We start from the raw sequence: 25,282 nt of genomic DNA, 5'->3' as shown, positions 1-25,282 counted from the left end.
TATGCTTCAAAAATATGGGGGCTTATTTTTTACTACAAGTCCCATGTTCAAATTAAATAAAAACAAAGCAACCAAACAAAGCCAGAAGACTACTGGTTATGCACATTCAATGATCTGTTGACTAAATTTCTGGGCTCCATCTTTGGGTCCAGTGGATCAGGATATTTTGAATCCAGTTCTCTCTTCTGTCCAGTAGAAATCACTGCCAGGAGGATCCACACTGCCCTCTGAAGAGTTTACTTACTGTAAGTAATCTTTGAGAGTTCTGGTTCTGTTTTCACACTCCCCATCTTTTTCCAAGGCCTCAGGCAGCAGATTCTGTGATTAAAACAGAAACCTGAATAAATTGGGGCCATTCCTGCTCCTGCCCCGCTGGGATCTCTGCATAGTCAGGAGGGTGCACAGCCAGGGAACGCAGCACTCCGTAGAAAACTTCTACTCAACTTCCTGGGGAACACCACTCAGTGTATGTGCTCAAATATATGGACTTTGATCCTGAAACATTGTATGATACCTTGCAGTGTGAGCTAACATTTGTTGGTATGTTTCATGTTGAACACAGCTGTGAGAATAAATTTGCATTTAAACTGAGGTCTCATGCTGGTCTGCTGCAAATTGGTGGGTTTGGCTGGGTTTAGTGGACAAGCCAGCAACTCCTTGGCTGCAAGAGAAGTTGCATGTATGTGAGAAGAGCTGAATGGCTGACCATTTAAATATAGTTGAAACAAATTACTTGTAATGGTATCATTAAACATACTGCCATTCCAAATTTTGAGAGTTATGCCAAAGGAAGTATTTTTGGTTAATGGGGAACCCACCTTTTCCAGCAGCAGTCAGCTGGCTGAGGGTTTGGCACAGGGATGCTTTAACACACAGAGCTGTGCCATAGCGAAGCGAAGCTTGTTGACTGAACTTTTTATTTTGGGTGGTGACACCATAGCTCTGATATTTGCGTACTTGCGAGTATGGAGTACTTGTAAGAGGAAAAATAAGTGATAAAGACCTTTGTGTTTATCCAGCAGCTGACTGTAACAGGATCTTAATCTGCTTGGTCCGCTTGTACTCCAATGTGTAAAAATCAAAGATAATCAGATCCTCAGAAGCTTAATTTTTTATTACCAGTTACCATACATTATTGTGTGGAGTTCAGAACAAGAATTTCAAGTTAATGTGGACGGTATGTGTATCCTTGCCAGCAGTGGCTGAAGCTGTGGCACTGTTGATCGAAGGACTGCCTTTCCCTAAGCCTTCCAAAACTAAATTAGAAGTTTGACGAGTTTGCAGGAGAAAAATCGTGTGAAACGAGTTTTGCATTTAACTCTGCTGCTCCTGGCCTTTCGCTGTTGGGGCTTTCCCTGCTGGTCGCGTGAGTAGGGCCGTACGGAGCAGGACGGATGGCAGCGGCGGCGGCTCCGGGAGGGGGAGCTCCGGGCCCGCCGCTCTCCCCCTCCCGGCTCGCTGCTCGCCTCCTCCCGGCCCTCCGCTCCCGGCAGCCTCCCGGCCGCTGACGGCGCCTGCGGCCCGGCGGCCCCGCCGAAGGACGGCCCGGAGCCCTGCAGGCGAAGCTGTCAGCGCGCCAGGGGAAGGCGCCGCTGGTGGGTTTTGCAGCGGCGGGCTGAATGTGAGTGAGGGTCGCTACAGATGCTGCCTTGCTTTGTCGCTGCTGTGCTCGAGCGGCGTGAGAAAGCCGGTGCAGAAGCCGCACGAGGTTGTAGGACGCAGCTGTTGCTGGAGAAAAACACGCACAGCGTTACATCCCTGCGCGGTGCGGAGGGAGGTGACCCGTGTGGAGGGGCTGCCTCAGCACCTGCGCTGTCCGGAGCAGCCGAGGCGGTGCGGGGTGCGAGGATGGCATCGAGCCCCCGCCCCGCGCCGGGAGCGGCTCCTGCGCTGAGCCTGGTGCAGCTGCCCGAGCGCAGCCCTGGCCTGCGGGACTGAGGGTGCCAATGCCTCTGGTGCACCGCAGGGCTCTTAAAACTGGCCTCATGGCTCACAGTAATGTAAGTGAGCAAATCAAGTGTGCGTATATATATATATATATATATGAAAGAGAGGAGGGAATAGCAATTCATTACTTTAGCAAAAGAAGGAAAAAATATATTTAATTATGAGTATTTTAGACTCGGAACAGGAAGTGCCAATACTGAAACTTCATGCATAACCAGAACTTTGACCCTTGGTTATCTGTGCTGTGATTATTTTTACTTTTTTTCCCAACTATATCAGCATGCTGTTGTGCAGATATGATAGCTCGTGTTGCTTACAGTCTTGGAATCTAATACAGTCTGTGATTTTTATTTTTATCTGCACAAATCTACACAAATTATTGCAAAGATTTTTAGCTTGAGAGCAGACACTAAGCTCTATTTGCTGCAGCCTCAGAAAGATTAAAGAGAAATGCATGCAGGCAACTAGAAACTCAGCAAGACCCATATTTTCAAGAAGTCACCTTGATTTTTCCCTTAAATATGTGTTTGTATGTTCTGTGTTTTGTTGTGCCATTTTTGGTTATATATGGCAATGTGGTTAAAAAATAATGCAAACTGTGATTACATTGGTAGTGGGTAGTATTTTAGAAATATACGGAGAAGTTTAAACTTGGTTAATAACATGACAGTGGTACCAAAGCAGTTTAAACAAAATATGCCAGTGGGGAACTGCTGACTCTTGAATTGACAGCTGTCAACTTTTTTATGCTATGTTTTATATGTATTCTATAGAGCTTTTTAAATTAAGAACAAGGCAGTTGCTGAGTGTTTGCTTTTGGAAGCCTCAGTATGGCTCTAGATGTCTAAGCTCAATTTAAATTAAATTTTATTTAAAACTTTCATGATACTGAATTTTTCTTTAAATATATCTGATTTCTCTCAGTGTGCAGTTCTTGAAAAGAGAGAGATTACCTGCAAGCTTTAAGGGCTAAATAGTATCAGGTTTAATGTTGGCATTACTGCTTTACCTCCGCTATGCTGTGGTATGAATTACAGCTGGATTACTTGCTGTGTGCATGGATTTGTTCTAATGAGCTTAAAAGGAGAAAACCAGAACGTTCTATATCTCTGTTACATTTTTCTAAATGGTTATGAATCTAAGTGAAACTAGAAAACTTCATTAGACTTTTCAGGGAAAAAAACAAAACCTACATGTTTACTTGAAACCAGTGTTACCTGATAGAGGTGTCTGTCTAAGTCTGTAAAATACTATGGCTGTTAAATGAGCTCTGATTTCTGCAAAGTGAGAAATGTCCCGAGGTATCTAACCAATGTTGCGTTATATTTAATTAAAATATAAAACCAGCATAGAATGATTTGTTTAAAACTCACTATGTACCAGATTTTGACAGATGATTATAAAGAGGAAGACAGAAGTCCTTCAAAAGTAGTCCATGTAACTCTGATGTTTAATAATTTTACAGTTAGCCAGAAAGGGGTGGGAGAGTAAGTAATAATTGCAACTCCTTAACTGGCATAAAATTACTATAAAGAGAGAGGTCCCTGATAAAGGATGAATCAAGACTGCTTGTGAAAGAGGGCTCAGCAGGCCTTTTCAAGTATATTGACTCTATGAGGCTACATCTGGAGACAACAATACACACTGTACTTGCAGGGCAAGAGCAGTCTATTCTAGGAAGCAAATGCTAAAAGACTCAAGGTTGTGTTATACAATGTGCCTGGTATCCATCCATACACTGTAATTCAACCATGGATTAACACCAGATTGAAGCCAGAGGTGTGCCAGGAATGTTTTGAAAGGGAAGAAGAGCAGAAAAAGAAATTGCATCTCTTTTTGATGCATGGTACGACCGCAGCTGTAACATGCAATGCCTGATACAGCTGCCACACTTGACTCTGGGGCCTTCAGGCCATAAAAGTTCACTGTCCTTTTGTAAGTGCCACCTCTGATGTTCTCTGAAAGTGTTTCATAGTCTGTTGCTAATCAAATTCTTGGCTAGAATTGATATCTTGGAGTGGGAGGAGCAGTAAGGGAGCAGAAAGTTTATGTAAGAGTGGTTCACATGTATGTGCTTGACAGATATGCTGCTGATTAGCTGGAAGTTACAGGCTGACTTTTACTGTGGCAGTGGCCCCAGATACTTTGGTATCTTTCCATGCTTTGAGCAGGGCAGTGAGTTTTTTCAGTGAATGAGTGAGTTAGTGCAGTGGTTTTGTTTTTATGGTCTTCCCTAGTTTGATGAGGCTAAGAGGCAGAGGGAAGTGTTGACCTAATCTTGTTACAGTAAACAAGAGGTAAAGACTTCTAAACCTTCTGTTGATGTGATTGTTGAATGTTTAAGAGTCTTTTGTTCACAGTTGTTTACAGTAATTGAGTCTTTTCCCTTGTAGTGCTTGTGCTGCTGTCCTCATTAGTGTGTATTCCAAGATAAATACCATACACCAGACTTGCAAATACTGCACAGCAGAAGATCTGTTCTCTGGTTTTGTTTGCTGAATGTTACACCTTCCAAAATATTTTAGTCCCTAATACTGAGATTAGACCTCATGTCCGTAGGCAAAACAGCAAAGACAGACAGCAGACCTTTGGTAACTGCCCCTGCTATCACTTTTTATGCAGTAGGCATTTAGGGATCTGAAATGTAAGGAGAAATAAGAACAAATAAAACTGCCAGAGTTCTCTCATAAGTAATATCTATCATAGTGAATGTGCTTTTGAACTGGTTTTTTTTTCCTTGAATTACTTTTATTCAGACCTTAAGCAACTTAGAAAGTCAAGGAATTTGGGACTAGGGAGGAGGAAAGGAAGGGGGGTAATAAAATTGGAGATTTAGACCTGCAGATTTCCTCAAGTGTTACAATGATCTTCTGATGGGATAGATAACCCTCTTCTTCTATCTCATCCTGCACTCAGTGATCCTCTGTTTCTTGCTATTTGAAACTACTTGAGCAGTTCAGTGTAAATAAAGCTTTTTCTCTCAGTACTTAGATACAGTAGGCAAATCCCAGGGACGATAGCTCAGGCATGGTTAGTTTTGGTTCACTTGTTAGCCATTGCTGGTTAAATCTGCTGTACTGTCTAGCTAACAATTGTCAGACTCAGCAAAAAGCTTTAGAAAAGACTTGCTCTGTGATCCATTTGCCAAATACAGAGTTTAGTTCCTCCTCTGTAATCAAGCTGGAGTCAGTTGATTATAGCTGAGATTTATCATGCCAGTATCCTGCTTGTTGTCCTTTCCCTGTCTCTTTGGTGAAGTGAATCCCATGGCTGGAAAAAAACAAATTGAATCTCAAATTCTTCCAACTTAGAAGTATCTTTTATTATCTCTAAACAGTAGGATTTCTTTCAACTATAGAACATGAATTTGATGAGAAGGGACAACTTCCAGAAGATCATAGTCTCTTCTGGAGTTTGCTGTCTCCTGACAGATGGAGAAAGGTTTCAGTCCTTGAGCAAGAACACAGATAGTCTGATTCAGAGGCAGCAATTGGTAGGTAAGAAATGTCATGTTGAATTTTTTCCATTTCCTTCCCTTTTTTAAATCTACCTTTGTATTTCACTGTCAATTACATTTTTGGCATTGTGGCCAGGAAAACAGCTTCAAGCTGGATTGATACTGCTATGGCTGGGTTTTTCTTGAAGTTAGAAAAGTACTTGTTTTAATTTTCCCCTCATTAGAATATCTGGTTTAAATGACTTAAGTTTAAATGGTAATCTCAAGGGATCTCACAGCTCAGTCCCTCTGCACAGAGGGCACCCCAGCTGTGTTTGAGGTGCCTGCTGTTGGCCATGCTGGCTGATGCCTGGCTCCTGCTTTGTCACCAGTCTCTGGTGCTTGTCTGCACCCAGCTCCTGCCGGAGGCCGCAGCCCTGACACAGAGTGCAGGAATGCACACGGCCAGCTCGGGCTTGACGCTGGGCCTGAGTTCACAAAGCTTCTTGGGACCCAGAGCATGGGGGTAACACTGCCAGGCAGTGCCTTTGTCTGAAGTCTTTGCCATTTTCCCCAGTGCTCTTGCCTTTGGAATGCTAGACAGAAGCAACCCAAGTGACTCACTTTAGATTGAAAGAAGGACTTCACTGTTATGCTGAAAAAAAGATGCTGTGTAATTTTTAAACCCACAGTGTCCCTAGAAGTGTAGGGACATTTGCACCGAGCTGCCCCTCTGCTAATGAGCCCAGCTGGAGCTGATTTGTTTCTGCATCTCTGGTACAGATAATCTGACCATGGATAATTGAGTGTTGACTCTATAAATAACGCACTTTGAAATCCTTGTCTTAAAATTGTTTTCTCTTCTTCCTGTTAGCTTCCAAGCTTACTCTCTGTAGTCATTTCTTGGCTGACCAAGGGTTACTCTCATGTCTTGGCACACATATGTCCTATTCATATCTTCCCACCTGAAGTGAAATGTTACACCAAGCATGGTGAAACCAGGTTCTAGCAATATAAAAATCCAGCTAAGTCCTAGTAGGAAGTAATCATCCTAATGTTTTACATATGCTCCAATTGACTGTTGGGGTTCAAACCAAATGACTGACACACATGAAACATTTGATACCTTGGAAAGATACTTATTGCATGTTTCTTCTCAGAGATATCCTTTTACATATATAATAGTTAAATGTCTTCAGGTGAAACTGGTTCATTTGTATGGACTTGCTTCAAATCATCTTTGCTTCCTGTCCATGTTAAAATTCACAAGAATTGTTCTGAGTTATGCCTTGCTTTAATAAGATTGTTTTTCTATTAGCTTATAGAAAGTAATTAGAATGCCTCATAGGAAAAATATCCTGTGTCTTCAGCTGGTGAGCACCTACAATTTTTTTTCCAAAAGTTTTTCTAAAATATGGTACATATGTGCTTCTGGGCAGATCCATGGAAAGTTAGAGCCATCCACACTGGGTGACAGTTTATTCAGGACATTGGCAGTGGGAGAAGGGAAAACAGAATTGCACAGCTGTGCTGTCACAGCAGTTCATGCACCTTGGTAAATAGTTGCACTGGAAATCACCTGTCTCTTCTCCCTGTGTCATTCCTGCCACATTGTTCTAAAATAGAGGCAACATCAGGGGGTGAATAAACTTGGAATGCTTTAAATTAAGATCTGCACTCTAATGGCTGTGTGACCTTGGAAAATGCCTTTCTTCACACTGCATCTGAAACACTGACCATGCTTCAACAAACTTTGGAAAACTCAACTTGAAAAAAACTGAGCAAACACCTATCTGACGAAAAAATCTTATCTATCTATCTATCTATCTATCTATCTATCTATCTAGGTATAGCAGACATTTAATATTGTAGACATAAAAGACTCTCATCATAAGCAATGAAGGTAAATTTATTAAATTATGAATGGAGAAATAGTTTATGCAAAAGAAGTAATTTGTATTATGAGAAGTTCATTGCAGTGATGAATGATCCAGGGGTACATGAAGAGACAGAATATGAAGTAGTTGTCACTTGGACTTTCAGAGGTTAATTTGCATTTATTTCATTCATGTGCAGTTAGGTCTGAGTTTCTTTAGTTTGCACAGTTAGAAGTCATAAATGATGCAAGTTAAAGTGAAAACCAACTTCAGAATTAAGAAGCTGTATGTAAATACAGAACTAAAGAATTTTTTAAAGGGAGAGGAACAGAATAAAAATGCCCTATAAACCCACTTTTTTATTTGGGTATGTTGTCTCTTGAGTTTTTTTCAGTAGAAGGTTAAGAGTTTGGTTTCTTGTTTGTAAGAGCTATTGTATGTAATGAGGGAAACATGAACAAGTGACCTCTTCAGGAATTGTTTTTCCACATTGATTTTGGAGGCTGTGTATTAAGGGGTAATCACTTGTGGTTATTCATGCAGCATTCTAAATAATAGATTTTCTTACCTCTGGCAAATAACATGCTTGAAAGATGAGTGAACTGATTTATCTAAAATGTCTGGAATGAGGAAATACTCTGAACTGACAGCAGTTATGCTGCTTTTGTAGAAGGTTTTGATAAAGCAAATTGAAACTTAAATATCGACTCATTCAATTTTTAAAAACAAAACAAGTGTCCCTAGCTCTGTATGGTTCCCTGGATTTTGAAATGATGTCAGAATATTCCAAGGGAATTCATTTGATGCCTTGGAATACCCATGAGGAGTGGCAACCACAGAGAACCAAGTAAAAACAAATCCTATGTAGATTTTAGCTTGGATTTCCTATAATATTATAATTATTGTAATAATGCTACTAGTAAAAAAAATAATAGCAATAAACCTTATGTGATTGTATCTATTTTCTGTTTTGTCTGAGAATTTTTAGTTCTTTGCTGGTTTGGTTCAAAAATTCAAAGTTTCAGCAGTCTTTTGAAAATCAGCAAGTGTGAGGAGACAGCTTAAATAATGTGGCCCAGACAACAATATTCCATGTGGCAGCAGCACATTTGCAGCCTGTACTGACAGCTGGCACATGTCTACCTGCAGACCAAACAGAGCTCATCCCTTGGGGAGAGGGACAAAGGCTGTGGGTACAGGATGAAATGATGAGGCTGCTGGGGGGCAGATAAGCTCAGAGTAACAGAGGTGGAGCAATTTACCATGAATTTATAGAAAAAATTTACTGTGAATTTATAGAAAATAAAAATTCCATTATTTCTGTGCTTAAAAAACAACTTGTTAAGGAGCACATTGATTCACCAGGTGCTGGGTTTGGATCCCAAGTAACAGAAAAAGCCAGAAGGTTTAAACAACAGCTTATATGCAAGCGCTGCAAAGATGTTATTTTGGGCTCATTTCAGTGAAGTTACTATTTCTCTAGAAGTTATTTGTATGGAATGATAAAATGAGATAATTGTAGGAGATCTTGATATTGAATAAAATCTGGTACCATGTTTTTCACAGAGCCAGGTGAAGAGTATGTCACCTAAAATTGCTGGCCTGTTTTCTCAGAATCATGATAGAGCATTGGTTTTTTTTCCAAACCACCTCACTAGTCCCATCTCACTCTGCAATGGGTAATCTTTTCTTAACAGTAAAAAGGAATGACATTATATATTTTTGGATTAAGTAAAACATTAAAGAAACATTAAACATTTCTGGTTTGTGATAGATGAGGGGAAACATTTAATTGGTTCTTAAAGCAACTATGCACATAAATTACTTTATTTTGTTATTGTTATGTAAATATAGTTAAGGGAAATAAGTAAAGAGGGAAATAGAGATGCAGTGAAATATTTTTCCTCATAAGTATAAATGAAGAAAAATATGTGTCATTAGATGACCTTGAATGTGAAAGATCTGCCTGAGGGAACGGGTCTATTACATGGTACAAAGAATGAGAGAATGACAATACTAAATTTTCCTCTATTTTGCAACAATCTGGAGTGTTTATTTATTATTTAAGTCGGGTGTTTGAATAAAAGAATAGATTATTGTTTATAAATTTGTACATTTAGCCAATATAAATAAAACGAAATAAAAATTTTCTCATATAAAATCACCCACAAAATTCTGATTTGTTGGCACTATTTACCTTTGACAGTACTGTGGCTTATTGCTAGAAATATTTCAGCATTTCACCTGATATGTCTCTCCTAAGTTTAGGGCTGATAATGCATTTCCATCCTCCAAGTACAAAAATAGTGGGAATGTGGGTCAGCAGGTAGTAAGATACCCGTGCAAAAGGCTGGTGAGGGCTGTCCTTGTGGTGCTGGACACAAGGTTTGAGGTGTTATTTAGCTCAAGCTCTCGTTTCATGTTGAACTTAACTGTGCATCTCCTCCAGCAGAATGTGAAATTTTTGTGCCTAAGCTTTCCTTGCTTTTCTTTGGTAGGCTGTCACTTGGGTACAAAAGTGTGTACCCAAGATTCACTTGCTCTGTTACTACTTTTTTGCCTGGGGATTTTTGGCCTAGCTGAGCTGAGAAATATAGAGATGAAAATTGTCATTTTTTCTGCAGTAGCAATGTGTCAGGTGGCAAATGCTGGTTACACGTGTAGAATTGTGTCATTACAGGAATGATGAATTCCTACTTAAGTCTTCAATTCCTTTTTAATCAAGTTAATACTCTAAATCATTAATATCCCCTTTTATAGCTGTAGAAACAGACCTTGGCACTACAGTTAAATCTAGGTCTTCCTGCTCAATGATGTGAAGACTGACATTGTCACCAGGACAGGGGTATTCACACTTCTGATGTTTTTCTGTCTGTCTGATACTTCAGTGATACCTTGGAGCTTCATATTTCTATCTCAGAATCCTTATGAAAGAAGTAGGCAAGTACCCAGAAGCTTCAGTTTACATTTAGGATAATTAATTGCACTATTTGAAGCATTTTTTGGAGTTCCATTTGACCCTTCTTTCTCTTCATGCTTTTTACTTACGAGGAATAATAGTGTTCTGGGAAGTGCTGTGTATGGCTCTTTATGGAAATATTGCCATTTTTTAGATATTTGGCTGCGTAAATGTAAAATAGTGATAGTCTAGAGATTATTTCTCATGTGTTTTATAATTATCCTGACAAATGCCAGATTACTCCATAAATAAAAGAATTTTCAGGAAAACATCAAGTTCATCCTACTGTGTTGTACACAAACACTCTCCTTCTTTCCTGGCTCAAGGAAGTAAAAATTCAGTGTCCTCTTCTAAATGTACACTTGTGGGTTTTGCTGCTTTCAATTTTGCACTTTGGTTCCTTTCTACAGTTACTTGAGTTGTATCAACAATTATTTAAAAAAGAAAAAAAAAGAAAAGCCCTGCAGCCGTTTTCAGCTCGTGTTGTTCTTGGCACAGGTTCAGTTCTGGTGTCCAACTGGTAGGACCGAAACTTGGTGCTTAACAAGTGCCTGTAGTCAAAACAGTTGGTGTGAGGGAGCAGAGATGTGTGTTTGCTGCGGCAGGTCATCTGCCGGAGTTCCCCCCGTGTGCAGAATACCTAATCACGCTGCTGTGCTCCTCTGACGGCATCTGTGGCAATGTGAATCGCTTCACGTTCCAAAAGTACATGTTTACAGTCGTCGTAGAATCAGATTAAGTTGGCAGCCTGCTTCTCTCTGTAAGTGGCTCAGTTTACATTTCTTCTTCTAGCAGGATGTTTTGCATAATTTTGCTGATCCTACTCACTTGTAGACTTTGTGAAATGGAGAATGGTTTTAGTGGGTTTCTGTCAGAAAGCGAAGCTTGTGTTTATTGTAAATAAACACCAGCGGAACGGTGGTTATTTTAGCACTTGATAATTTCCCAATTATGTCATTTGACCTGGAATGAAGCTTGTGATTGTTGAGCAGTGTTTTATGCAGCAGATCAGTCCGGGGGTTGGAGCTGGCAGTTTATTTCCTTTGTCAGTTTACAAGAAGTATCAAAATGAAACCGACTGTGCTGTTTCCTTTCCAGTGCGCAGTGCAAGAAGGGTGGAACGGTTTGTGGATATTATTTCCAAACTTTTTCAGCTGGACTTGGAATAGTGTTTTGTCAAAAAAGCTGGTAAAGTTATCCTTCAATCTTGCAATATTATGCTGTAGTTTGCTAACATCAAATACAATTTTAGTTTTGTTTAACCTCACGTACCGGGTTTTGCTAGTGTTTTTTCAGACTGTGGCTGCAAAATGAAACTGCTTACAAGGTGTTTATGAATTCTTGTTATGAACCAGCTGCCAGTTCCTGCAAGATGACACATTTCTGCAAGAGTCTAGGTTGTTCATTTTCTGGTTGCTGGCTGTTGCTTTTCGGGCATGTGTGGGTTTTTTTCTGTTTTGGTTTTATTAGGATTAATGCCAAGTACTTTTGCAAACTTTGAACTGGGATCAGTACAAGGTGGTCGGTTTCATTTACCATTTATTGAAATTGTAAGTATACATTGCTCAACTTTGCACAGTGAAACGCTGTGCAACAAAGCACCTCAGGATATAATGTAAATAGAAAAACTGTAATTTGTGCTAAGGCAGTGTGAGTTACTATGAGTAACATCTTCATCAACAAGACTATGAGATACTAAATTTCATTACCATCTGCTTAAATATTGTAAATGGGGAGTAACAGTATTCATATTGTTTTAAGGGCAGTTGGATCAGTTACTTTATGCTATTCCAAGTAAAAGGACCATGAACTCAAGTGTTGTGATGAATACAAGGTTAAAAAGGAGTTTTATTATTCCATAAATGTTTACTAGCAGTAAATAACTTTCTTACCTATCAGAGTTTTAGCAATTGAATTTTGTTTGTTTTTACCAAGTGTAATATCAAGCTATAATCCATAACACTGGGTCTCTGAGTTTTTCATGGGTCAACCTAAAATTGATTTTTACTTTGGGCCTCTTGTACACAGGAAGTCAAATCATGCTGTACAAGAGTAATGTTTCAAAATGACTCGTGCTGACGAAGTTTTAGTGTCTGTCTTCTGACAACATGAAGGGCTTTTTTTTCCTTTTTTGTTTAAAGTATCTGAAAAGAAAAAAAAACACTGAGAGATGAAAAACTTATCTTTCTCTATGCTCAAATTATATCCTTACATTTTTCCTCCATGATTGTCTGTAATATGGATGGAGAAGGCACTAACTGGGGCAAAAACTTTTCACTTGATTTGGTCCATTTTGAGTAGCATATGTTGGATGAGAATGTGGATGCAGGTGGGATATACTAAGAAATGGGTTTTTGTTTCTAGTCCAGATAAGAGATAATCTACAGTTTCAGGATCACATAAAGATCTTTTTAGGTAGGAAACTGCAATGTTTGACATGTTTTATGGGCATCATATTTGCTGTAGTGTCATTGTTAGGTTTGCTGTGAGCTGAGTGCTTGATGTTGCATATAAGAGTCAAGGCAAAAATTGGAAAAGAGACTTTCTACTCAGAATGTGGCTTTGCCTCATTTTCCCACACGCTGTGCTTGTGGCTCTGGAGCTTGTGTTGCCCCTATATTGCTTTGCTTTTTTTGCTTATGATTAGAAGATGTGGCGTTTCCTGCAAAACAGCTGCTAGTATTCCCTGGTGACCCATCAGAGAGGATCCAGTGGAATTACAGATTTAAAGGCAGACCTAGAGGACTTTGGCAGCTGCAGCAGAGATCTGGGGAAAGGCAGGGCGTTGCATTGTGCTGGAGGCAGGAAGGAGGATTAAAAATGGAGTATAAGGGCATAGGAGAGAAGCTCTGGAGATTCAGGGACTGGACTGTTAGGTCTCCAACAACATAAGGACTTCACATCTACAAACAATTCAGATTTGGCTGAGAAAGTTGGACTATATCCATGTTTCCATAGGACATGGAGAATCTCCTGGAATAGTTTAAGATCATTTGCAATGCTACTGATGCAGAGTTTGCAATGCCCCTTAGAACTATATGGAGCACCAGGCTTTCGGACAAGATATTGATCTGAAATTGATTCTATGGAAAGTGAGGTAATTCAGTAAGAGTGTTAAACTTTCCTCTGAGATTAATGCCATTAATACCTTAACTGTTTGACAGTAGAAGTCACATGTTCCTTGTCACTTGCTTGCAGTGGCCACGCTGAGAAAGCTGAGAGGTTGCAGAAAGATTAATGCGATAAAGAGGATTGTAACTTTGATTGTGCTCCTGTGCTCTTGGATTTGACAGCACCTGGTATTTAGAAACAAAACAGAATATGTGTTGTTATTTATGGGGAACGTAAGCATTCATTTGGAAGTATTTAAATGAATCAGAAAAATTCTCTTTTAAACTGGAGCAAGTATTCATAGCATTGCTGAAATGTGTACAGAATTTAGGTTAGTATCTTACCAGTGATGATAACTGGTTTTCTAGTTGCCATGCTGCATTTAATCATTTCTAGGGGCACAAACTTTCATTCTTCTTTATTTTCATCAATGTCCACTGGCTGTATCACTGGTGTATGTGAATAGGGACAGCCATGTCCACAGCTGTATGAATACAAGTTCACCTGCTTTACTAGATCTAATCTGTCTACACAGGAACTGCAAATGATCTTAGAAAGTGTTACACAGATAGCTGATTGTCTCCTGATATGGTAGTATGTGAATATTTAATTTTATCACAACTATTTGATGTGCAAATGTCTTTTATTCACACATTAATTTATTGCATAGGCTGTATAATAATAGATTTGGATATTGTGTGTCATTCCTTTTACATATGTAAAATAGGAGCAGACAAATTAGTAAAAAATGTTTAAAACAGATTTGACCACGAAAGTCAATTTGACAGAGGAGGCCACCACCACCCTGGTTTAAGCAGTTGATTTTGACAGCTGACAGCCCTTTTTTTGTCATATATTCCCATTATTTCTCTGAAACATATTACCAGTATCTAAGGGTGATTGACTACCATATACATTGTAAGGAATGAAGAATTAAGAGGCAACTTGATAGTTCTTGAGAAGGAATATACACCAATATTTAGTTACAATTTATGCACTCACCATTGAGATTTGTCTGAGAATTCACACCTTTGTCAAATACAGCCTCTTGCAAGCATGCTTGCCCAGCTCAGGAGTTTGTGCCCCTTTGGAGGGAGTTACTCTTCCAGCTCTCCACTCTGCCATTCTTGCATGGTGTTGCTGCCATCTTCTTCTGCTGACATTGAAGTGACATCAACTTTTGTGAGGAAATGCACAGATTTTATCCATCCAGGCAGTGTCTCAGAACACCTCTGGTTGTGTGGCACTGGCTATTTACATTCTTACTCCTGTAGGACTTTGCAGAGGTCACAGTTTCCATTTCCATTCTAAGAAATTTGAAGAAAATCTGTCTCAAATGTGTATTGGAGTCTGTCTAAAAGGTAGAAGACTTTCTGTAGCCATGTTTTGGGGGAAAAGAGGAGTTTCAGAAATTAAAAGGAAATGCTAATTATAGCAGTCAGTTCTGATCACAAGAATGACCACCAGTCAGTATCTTGAACATTCTTCTTTCCAGAAGATTAATTTTAATAAGAGTAATATATTTAATTTCTAAACATATCCATAGGTCTCATATTGAAGACACAGTTTACTAGAAAGCAGTCAGGTTTAAGAAAACCAGTAGCTGTGTTGAAAATTGGAGTAATTAATCCTAAGTTTATATAGTATGTGTGTGGAAAACATGTTTTCTCTCAAGTTTTACTTTATATACAGCTTGATTTTGTTGGTAGCATAGCATTTCCTTTTCATCAGTCATCCTTAATTAATGGGAAAGTTGCAAATTTTGATTAGCCTACTTAAAATTGATTAAATAGGTGCTGAGAAGATTGGTAAATCTTGAAACAATAACTATTATTTAATAAAATAAATAGCTTGTGAATGGAACTATGCATTTCTGAATCCGGTGTGTAGATTACACAGGTGTTACCACAAATATGAGGTGAAATGAATGTAAATCCACTGCATCCTGCAAAGGAGTTTTAAAGGCAGAGGCTGCACACTGAAGTGTGTGGTAGGGTGAGAAGTGGCAAATGATAGGAAACATTTTGGGAGTAAGGATAGATTCTTTTGTATTTGAAAAAAAATTAAGACTGTTTTGCTCTTCAGTTGCCGGAGAATCTGGAGGAAATTCCAGCATTGGTAATTAAAGCTGTGAATGTGAAGATATGGAAATGCTTGATTTTAAATAAAAATTTACTTTATTCAGTCATTTGAGATCTAATAGAAACATTTTGGAATTTTTTTAAGCATTTCTCTTTGTTCTTGAGGTATTTGCGTATTGCAAGTTAATCATGGATGAATCCTTCTGCTACTGGCAAGTTTTTACTTGTGAGGATGCCAGACAAATTGTCATGTTTTGATTCTCTGTGGGAAAATTTTTCTTAGGTGTCCTTGAAATATCAAACTAGCGAGTGCAGGGTTGATGATGCAAATACAAAACCTTCCCATGTAGTACAGGTCACTGGTGTTTCCTTACCCTGCTCTTGGTTGACTGTGTGATGGTGGTCAACTCAAAGAGTAGCACCCACTTGGATTCTTCAAGTTAAGTGCTGAAGGCTTTAGACAAAGAAAAATTGCTGCATGTTGAATGAGAAACTCCAGCTTGTCTGAAGTACTCAGCCTATGCTTACATTCTGCTCGCTGTATTTGTTTACTATGTTGGTTCTGGGGTGCCTTTCTGATATCTGATCCCTGCTGTGATCAGGCCCTTGGTGTCTGGGACCAGCACACTGCAGTCAGTGCCAAGGAGCCAGGCCCTGCTGACCGGAAAATTCCTCTTCCCCAAGGCCCTCCGTGCCACCCGCCGCTGCCTTTGGCTAGGGAGCACTGGGGCTGGGGAAGGGGTGCTTCTCAAATGGGGCCAACAGCACTGTTCAAGGTTTACAGCACCCCTCAAAAATCTTACAACTCCTGTCTCTTGTAGGATTTTGTAGCTGTGCTGGAGTTCACAGCACACGCCTGTTGTTTGCTGCACACTGGTGCAGCCGGCTGGCAAAGCACTGGCACTTCTACCCTGGAGAAAGATATAGTTAGTAAAGAATGGCCAAAACAGTCTTTTTATTTAACAATAGGAGGGATAGGACATTTATATTTTAAAAAATACTAATAATGACCCAATCAAAACAATTTCACTGAAGCCTGGTTGTCTTGTGCAGGATCAGTCAGGCCTTGCTTTTTTGCAGTGCTTGAGAGGCCTCTGGTGTGAGCGTGAGCAGTGCTGACCTCCAGATGCCACATTTGTTACTGAGACATAAATTTCCTGGGTTTTTTGCACATGCCATTTTCTCTATGTGGTAAAAGCCCCAAACTTTTTACCCTGAATGGTGCTTGGAGATAACCAAGTGAACCAGGCAGAGCCTGCCTCTCTGGCAGGGCTGGGAGCTACGTTCCAGTCTTCCTGTTGTTTTCCTACAATTTCTCATTAAAATTGAAACAAGATAGTCATAAAGTAAACTGCCCAATAACCAGGTCAGATGAATTCATCATAAACCATTTTAGGAGCAATCACATATCTGTCACAGAGCATTTTACTGAGTTGTGTTAGCTGTTACATACTCTCCTTTCTTCTTGGCATGAAAGACTTGGGACACCAAATGCAAATTTTCTGATAGATTATTGCCATTTATTTTACTATTTTTTACTTTTTTTTTTTCAGAGCGTTTTATGAAGCTGACTTTTGTCTAATTATCATTTGATTTGATTACATTCACAACAGTAATGAACTGGTGTTCTTTGGAGTGATGAAAATCATTGTACCTGGCATAGAAAAGAACAATTTCCTCTTTCCCAACTTGTATTTTTAATGTTAACCTATGACATATTGTAAAATTAATTCCTTTTCTGTTACAGAACGAAGACACAGTTCAATGTGTAAACCTTCCCCTTCTCCAGCTTCTCCAGCCTGTAATTCCAGGACATCCCTAGTACAGATGAAACCGAAATCCTGTATCAGCGGCCATAACCCTGTCAGCAGCAACTCAAAGCCATTCAAAACGCCCAAAGACAATCTACTTACCTCCAGTAGCAAACAGCACACAGTCTTTCCTTCAAAAGTGTCACGGGATAAACCATGGTAAGTACCAAAATAATAGTTACCAAGGATATTGGTGTTCAGAATATCTATATCTATATATATATATATCTATAACAATCATTTAAAAAATCCAAATTCTCATTTTACCTAAGTTTACAGTTTAAGCTTCTATATTTCTAAGGGAGGAAACTGGCATATTTTTTAATGAAGAAAAAGAAATTATATATAGGAAGTGCAAGAAGGACTGAATTACTTTTTCAATGTTCCATCAGATGTGTTTTTCTAAGATGCATATAGCAAGCGAGGTTTTGACCCAATTTGCTATCTATAAGGTTCATCTTCCATTACACTATCAGCCCTTAGAACTGATGCTTTTAAACAGTTTAACAGGATAATTTTTGCAGAGTTCTTAATATTGGCTTAACTGATGTTCATGAAAACTTACTGGTTATAGTCAATTATCTTCAATAGCAGCTGCTTTTGGAGTTCATTCTGTGTTTTGATAATGTTTGATGCCTTATAAGATGACAAGAAGATTCTGGCTGCAAAAGTCACTATTTTGGGGGTGTCTTACATCATGTACTGTGATATATGTACACATACAAGCTTTGAGACTGCCGTGCCCATCCTCCCGTGACTGTGACGATAGCAGCAGAGTTGCAAAAATATAAATGACAGCAGAACTGGGTCACTATTTTATCCCTTAGGAAACTGTTTTGTCTTCATTATCTGCAGGAAAGATGCTTTGTGATTAGGCCATTAGGTTGGTGACTTGAGATATGGGTTGAGTTCCTGGTTCTGTTATGCCTTGGTCTCTTCAGCTTCAGTTCTCTGTCTGTAAATTTGAGATAGTGAGACTTCCTTTTTCTTAAGATTTATCTACTTACTTTAGAGATCCTTCCCTTTTATATGTATTACCTAGCATAAGAAGGTCATGATTTTAGGTAGGGTTTCTGGACAGAACTTCCTTAAAACAGTAAATCATTTAATGCAATGCATTCACTCATGAGACAAAGAATAAGCTCAGATTATGTTCAAGGCATAACTCATGTTTCTGCCTGAAACATGCTCAAGTTGGCATGATTTCAAAGACAGCCTAGCTGTAGAATTTACCTTGCCCTGGAAAAAATTTATTCTTTCTATAAATCTGGACCTACCATCTTTTCAAGCATAATGAGTATTGTGAGCAATTATGGTATGAAATTCTGAAAATAGGAAATCTGATTGTTAGACTTTACACTCACACATTAACTAGACTAGCAGAATAGCCTGTCTCAGTAACCTCATTAACTACTTGAAACCAAATATTATTGACTGAATGGTGACTTTTTCTTCTGAATGTTGGAGGGGAATTTTATACAAGAGGGGGATTCTTTTATAAGTCTAATTAAAAGAAATTCAGAAAGGATTTCAGAGTATTAATACTATTGACTGTAAACCTATTTTTCATCATGTTACAGACAGCAACTTACATGTCCACATTTCAGCAGACTCACTGAATCTATAAACAATATCTTCCGTTCTGGCAACAGATGTCGTTCTGGCAGTCAGTAAAAGCTGGAAGGGAACAAAATAACTGAGCATTTCCACCAATCCCTTTTCCCTTTTTTGGTAACATCCTAAATATTTACTGATGATTATTGACAAGGTAGATTTAACCATTCAGAAGTGTTGTACTGCTCTGTTGATTGTTTGGCAGTGAATATGACAGTAGTTGTACCAAGAATTACATCATTCTTGCAGCCGTGCTGGGAGATCATACTGCAGTTTTGTTTTGTTTTGGGAAAAAATGAGGCATATAGTAGTTAAAGATACTGTAATTACCACATAGCAAATCACAAACAGTCTGAAGTGAAGATCAATAAAATTCTCTTGCAAAATACAGTGTTAAGTGCCTTAGATTACATGACTTGTTAAAGAATAAAATCTATCTGCTAATCATCACAGGTTATAGAGAGCTGACAGCTGAGAGCTGACAAGTGTTTGTTCCTATTCCATTAGAGGATTATAATATTTATTTAGAATACTAGAAAATATTCAGCAGATCTGATTTAAGGTGAAATTATTAATAAAATTTATTCTTTTTTAAGATTCTGTTATCCATTCAGCTGCTGCACGAGCCATAGAATTTCTTGTCTTAGCTTTTAGAAAGAAATACTCAATTGACACAGAAACACTTGTCTCAAAAATGCAAATAGGATTCATGGTGCATCCAAGTGTGTTGTGGTTTGTCATCCTCAGAAGCTTCCAGGTCTTCATTGCTTTTGCCTGTTACATTGTAATCTCATACTGAGCATTTATTTGACCCAAGTTCTTCCAGACAGTTGTCAAATCAGCTTATTTCAGGAATTATGTCACTTTAGTGATTGCTTTTCAGACCTGGAACAACCTTTGTTGGGCATGCCAGATTGTTTTGTACAGCATCTCCTTTAAATTTTAGTTGTTACAGCTAGAATTTCACCTCTGCAACAGCATAGCCCAGGAGATCTGTTGCTGTGCCTGCCTTCATGTAGATCCAACTTGTGTTGTTATATTTGTAATAGTTTTGGTTGAGGCATCATCTTAGCCATTGACCAAGTAGCTCTTTCTCTTGTTCATGTCCTGTGTTGTTCTAAGATGTGCTCCAGAGGTTCTGGTTGCTTCACGGCTAACACTTTAAAAATCATTATTGGAATGATCAGATAAAAGAGATCTGGAACTGTTTAATTTTTTAGCTGCAGTTTTATTACCTCCCTTCTTGTAGTTGGAATATAAAGTATTATTGTGAATACATCATCCAGAAATATCTGTCAGTTCTGATTTTTTCCCCCTGTATCTCTCTGTATGGTTGCTATTAATACAGCAGTGCTTAGAGATGGAGCAGAGCTGGAGCACCACTGCACTGTGCACAAGATAAATGCAAGCCATCATTTTCTGCAGCTTGCAGTCAAGGTGGTAAGAGGTATAGCAGAAGGGTAGAAACTGGGGAGAAAAGGGCAAAGAATTGGTAGAAATAACAATAGTAATGAACAAGTGATCATAATTAGTAAGCATAGCTCATATGCTTACCCGTTATAAAAGGAATTCCTACAGTCGGGAGCTCTTTTCCTCAGTGCTGACCTGCCCAAAGGAGGGGAGATCTCTTCCTCATTGCTGACCTTCCCAAAGGATGCTGCTTCACTTGCTGTGCCCCAGCTCAGCTTCTGGGTGCTGCCATGGTGGATTTAGGTGTTGTGATACTACAGGGTGTTCATTTCCACCTGTCCATGATCCTAAGGCAGCATGAAATTGGGGTAAAGTGTTGAAGTAAGCTAGTGCTGAGAAACCAGCTGAGGCAGATCTCTTTGACCTCCCTCCACAAAGTTTAGCCTGCCAGAAGTTCTGAGAATGAAAAAAATGAGATGGCAATGATGTGATTTTCATCAATACAGAGAAAACCGACTCTTTCTGTAAACAGAAAAAGGATATCAAAGGTATACCTCTGGGCAATCCTTTAAAATTTATAATGTCACTTTTCAAAGTATTTTTTAATAATCTCTTGGCCTTTATTTTTATAAGGAGATATCATTTTTCATACTGAGGCTGAGAAAGTGAAGATAGTTGTGATTTAAGGATATTCCTATTGCAGCATGAAAGCAAAACTCAGCAGGGTTAACTTGGACATATAATCTAACATTAAATCACAAATGTTTTGTACATTTTAGAGGCAATTCCAGTAATGTAGAATAGAGCTATGTTTTGTGTTTTTAAATGTTTGTGAATTTCTTTTCTCACAAATTTGAAGTGTTTGATGAGTGGCTGAGCTTTTAGAATTAATATAGTTACAAATGACCAAAACATAAACCCAGCAAAATTACATAATGGGAAGGAGAAATAATTTTTAAAAGCCAATAGAAAGGAAAACAGAAGTAAGAGGAACTACAGGTATGAAAAGTATTGTGACATACTACAGTTATTTTTCTTGCATGCTGGAAGGGACCTACAATGCTCATCTAGTCCAACTGGCTGACAAAGCACAAGAAAACAGAAGGAAATGTTACCTTATTTGAAAAGTGAATGAGCTTCTAAAGCCTGTCATGACCATGCACTTTTTGTAGTCCTCATTTTTGAGCCTTTACTGGTTGCTTTCCAATTCATCAAGACTGGTATTGTCCCACTGGTCAGCAACACTACAAGCCATAATCCAATATCAGTATAACCAGGGACATGTGAAAACTATTTCTTACTTGCCATATCCCATTGTTGATATAAGCACAACAGTAAAATAAAACCTCATATCCCTTATTCATTGTGACCACTGAATATTTGTGTCACTGTTTTCCAGTGTGTTATTTCCCTGTATTTCACTGCAGACTGAGCAGCTTGTTATTTCATGTGTAACTTTACATTCATTGGTATTAAAATGTGTCTTTGAGTTAATGAACTTTACCAGACACTCCATACTACTTTTTATAACTTTATCTCTGCATTAATCAGGTCCTGTCAATCCTGATTCCATCAGCACATGTTATCACCAACAATCTTATCTCTATTTCTCAAGTCCATTGAAGTTTTTGGTCATGTCAGACTTGGTAATGATGGCTAAAAATGCCCCTAGCAAAACACCCCTAATGAATCATAAATCTTATAAAAACTAGATTTGAATTTCATATTGTTTAACATTTGCTTTTAAATAATTCTTATTTGTGTTTTATAATGCCTTTCAAAAACTGGAACATTTTCATAGTTATCTTTGTCAGCTTAACTGGTAACTTCATCAAAAACTGAAACCATATTTGTTTGCCAGAATCTGATCCTCAGCAAAATCATGTCAACTTATTGTTTATCAGTTTATTTTTATTAGCTTTTCTAATATTTCTTCCAAGACACCTTGGTTTGAGTTTTCAGCATGGATGAAAGAGCAGCACTCAGCTAGCTTCTCTAAGATTACAAGATTCAATTAAAAGTTAATATGCTGAGACCCAATATTGCTCAAACTCTTTTGTAACCCATTGTTGCATTATGCAGATTCCCTTATGTAAAAAGAAAAAAATCAATCATTATTTTTCAACTGGCACTTGGCACTTACTGAAGGAATCAAAAAGCATTTTTATCTGACTGGAGAGAGTTATCCTATTTCCTTCTTAGTGCAGAAGAAATAATGAATGTTTCTGATGTGTTTGCTTTGGTAGTAGCTTTTATTGCCTGTTAGGTAGATGGGTAGATACTGCTATTCTTATTAGAGTTTCTTTTGTCTAAAAAAGTCTTTACTGAATAAATTTTTTTCCTCACTTTTTATGTTTGTTGCATGTTGCTTTTCTAATTGTCCCCTTCAACAGCTGTCTTTTAAAAAAATCAAAACAATCTTATTGTTAGAAAACTCCTTTTAAAATACAGTAAATAAAACTAAAAACCTGGTTTTTTTCTTTTTCTAAAAAACTTTGAAATAAACCCTCAAATTTTTACTCAAAAAACTCTGTTTGGGAAAAGAATTATTTCTAACTACCAAATATAAATATGAACATTTGTGATTTATTTACTTTTTAAGACCTTAATAGTTTATTCCAGTCACTGGTCCTGTGGACCTTCCAATTTGCCATTTGGTAATAAATTACTCTTTGTATGTTGTGCTAAGTCTAAACTAGAGGTCCTCACCGTTCAATGCAGTAAAAGAGAGAGAAATTATAATCTGTAGCTTCTGAAATCATAAATAATTTACTATAGAGTACCAGAAATCCTATAGAATGTGTATACCCACAGGTAGTGGAGTGATGCCTAAAGAGGCTAGGCAGAGTTAAAGGAATAAAGTAGGTATTTATTGAAGGGCCTTCAGAGGATACACCCTGGGCAGCACAAAAGCCCAGCCAAGGCTACACCCAAAATGGGCAACGGTCATGAGTTTTCACACTTCTAGAAGTTTTGGTCCATTTACATATTGAGCTCAATTGTCCAATTACAGCTTCAGGTTATGCACTCCCATCCCCCCAGATTTCTCTCCCCAGTTTGCTGGTTTTTATACTTTTTGGGCCTGAAGCTGCAATGATGTCCTTGGTTCTCAGGCTAGAAAAGGATTGTTTTGTCTAATTAAACTGTGAAGAGAACTTGCTATTGCTTATTATGAAGTTCAGAGTCACACACTAAGGCAGTACAGAATCTAAAAAATATGAAAGCTAAAACTAAGGCATCAGGAATATTTTTATTTTCTCTTCTACACTACAGTGAAATGCATAATGAAGGCTGACTTGTTGATCTGTAACAAAATGAAGCAAAAATATTCCCTCCCATGGGCATTTTTCATTATTACAGTGATCCAACCATATGTGCCCTAGGATTTGAGATTCTGAACACTGCAAAACAGAGAAACCCTCTCCATTTGTATTAACAATATTTCACGATTAAACCAGATCATACACTTAATTTTTTTTCACTGAATTTCAGTATATAGAATTAAGACAGTTCTTAGAAACTGGGCAGGAAGATTTGCTCATATGTTTTTATATAGTTTATGTATAGTAAAACTACTTAATGTAAAATTCTCCTATTTTCAGATAATGTAATTGCCATCTGTTTAAGGACAAAACCAAAATAATTCCTTTGCTGAGGTGTTAAAATTTTTGCCTGCCATTTAATAAATTCAGAGCAGTTTAAAAAAGGAGAGAATCAAACCCTCCCTTTCAATAGCTACGTTTGCATTCATTTCTGATTTTGTGAATAAGGTACATTTTTTGCTTAATTACTGGCCAGTGCTCTACACATTACTGTAGTTGCATCTGTATTCTGACTAACTGCTACATTTATAGTACCACAGGACACAGGAGTTTTATATAATTTAATTTCAGCTCCAGAAGATGTCTTGGTGTCTAAATCTTCCTCACAGTTGTGTATACTTATTGTTTATATCAATGCTGGTACATTTTCCTATGTTAAAATACTCTTAGAATAAGGTTTATCATGTTCAGCAGCTACAGAGAAGCAGACGTTTGTAGGAGCTCAGGAAAGTCAAGAGTTGAGTTATTTGAACCCTGCATTGATGTTTCTAAAGTGTGTCCCATGGAGAATGCCATCTCAAAGTCATCTTTTTCTGATTGTGAAAACTGCACAGCTGTAAACATTCCTTCTGTAGAAAGGTGCAGCAAAGGTGCCATTTTTCAGACACAAGAGACTGAAATTGTGTGAGCTGTGAATGGGGGGATTTCCCTAACCATACATGCATTATGTTATATTTTTTATTTGGGTTTGTTTCAGTAGGGAGGGGTATATAACTTATATATTAACTGGTGGTCACAAGATATCCAGTTTTGGAGTTGTTGAGCAGATAATATCACTGGATATTTCCTCGTGGAGATAGAAATGTTAAAATACTGTTGCAGCTGAAAATAATTTGTCTCAATCTGTTTTGCTGGCAAATTGAGAAGGTAGTATTTATTGGTGTCACAAATATGCAATGGTGGTAGTTAAGTTAGAGTAAGTTAGTTACTGCAAACTTTACTTTGAAAAGGGCCAACTAAGTTAATAACTATATTGAGAATTTTTATTTTTAAGTCCCTAAGGTTTTATTAAAATACATTGTAGTATTGCTCAAGTCATCAAGGATTTTAATACTTTTAAAGGGACAGCTGTAAATATTTCTATGCTTAAAATTTCTTTTCTCCTTGTTTCCAGAACTTGTATGTCATTTAGACACATCTGAGCAAATGAATTATTTTTGTGTTTGTTTAAAAATATTAATATTATTAGCAAACTGCTTCATTATCATGGTGAGTTTAGTACAGCATACACATATCTGGTATGTGCTTGTGTTAAAGGCATGAGACTGTATTTGTAAGGAGTATGTTCTGCTTGGTACCAAATACTGATTTTGCTTGTGAAGAGTAGGGGATTGGATCTTAAAAAAAATACAGAGGTTCATTTTCATAATTCTCTTCATTGCTGGGCTTTAAAGATTCCTGGCTTTGTAAATGCTTGATTGAACAAAAATAGTC

The 25,282-nt window shown here is 38.1% G+C and overlaps 1 protein-coding gene across 3 annotated transcripts in view; it reads left to right on the top strand.

Moving 5' to 3' along the window:
• Nucleotides 1-25,282, top strand: part of ATXN7L1 (ataxin 7 like 1) — a 111,182-nt gene that overhangs the window by 60,943 nt on the left and 24,957 nt on the right. For all 3 annotated transcript variants that reach the window (XM_059472305.1, XM_059472306.1, XM_059472304.1), the window contains exon 4: nt 17,159-17,381. In XM_059472305.1, coding sequence (XP_059328288.1) covers nt 17,159-17,381 — 223 coding nt within the window. The remainder of the gene's footprint in view (nt 1-17,158; nt 17,382-25,282) is intronic.

This window comes from Ammospiza nelsoni, chromosome 5 (assembly GCF_027579445.1).
Source record: "Ammospiza nelsoni isolate bAmmNel1 chromosome 5, bAmmNel1.pri, whole genome shotgun sequence".
In the NCBI taxonomy this organism is placed as follows: Eukaryota; Metazoa; Chordata; class Aves; order Passeriformes; family Passerellidae; genus Ammospiza; species Ammospiza nelsoni.
The sequence above is the reverse complement of the archived record's forward strand: the minus strand, read 5'-3'. Positions and strand labels throughout refer to the sequence as shown.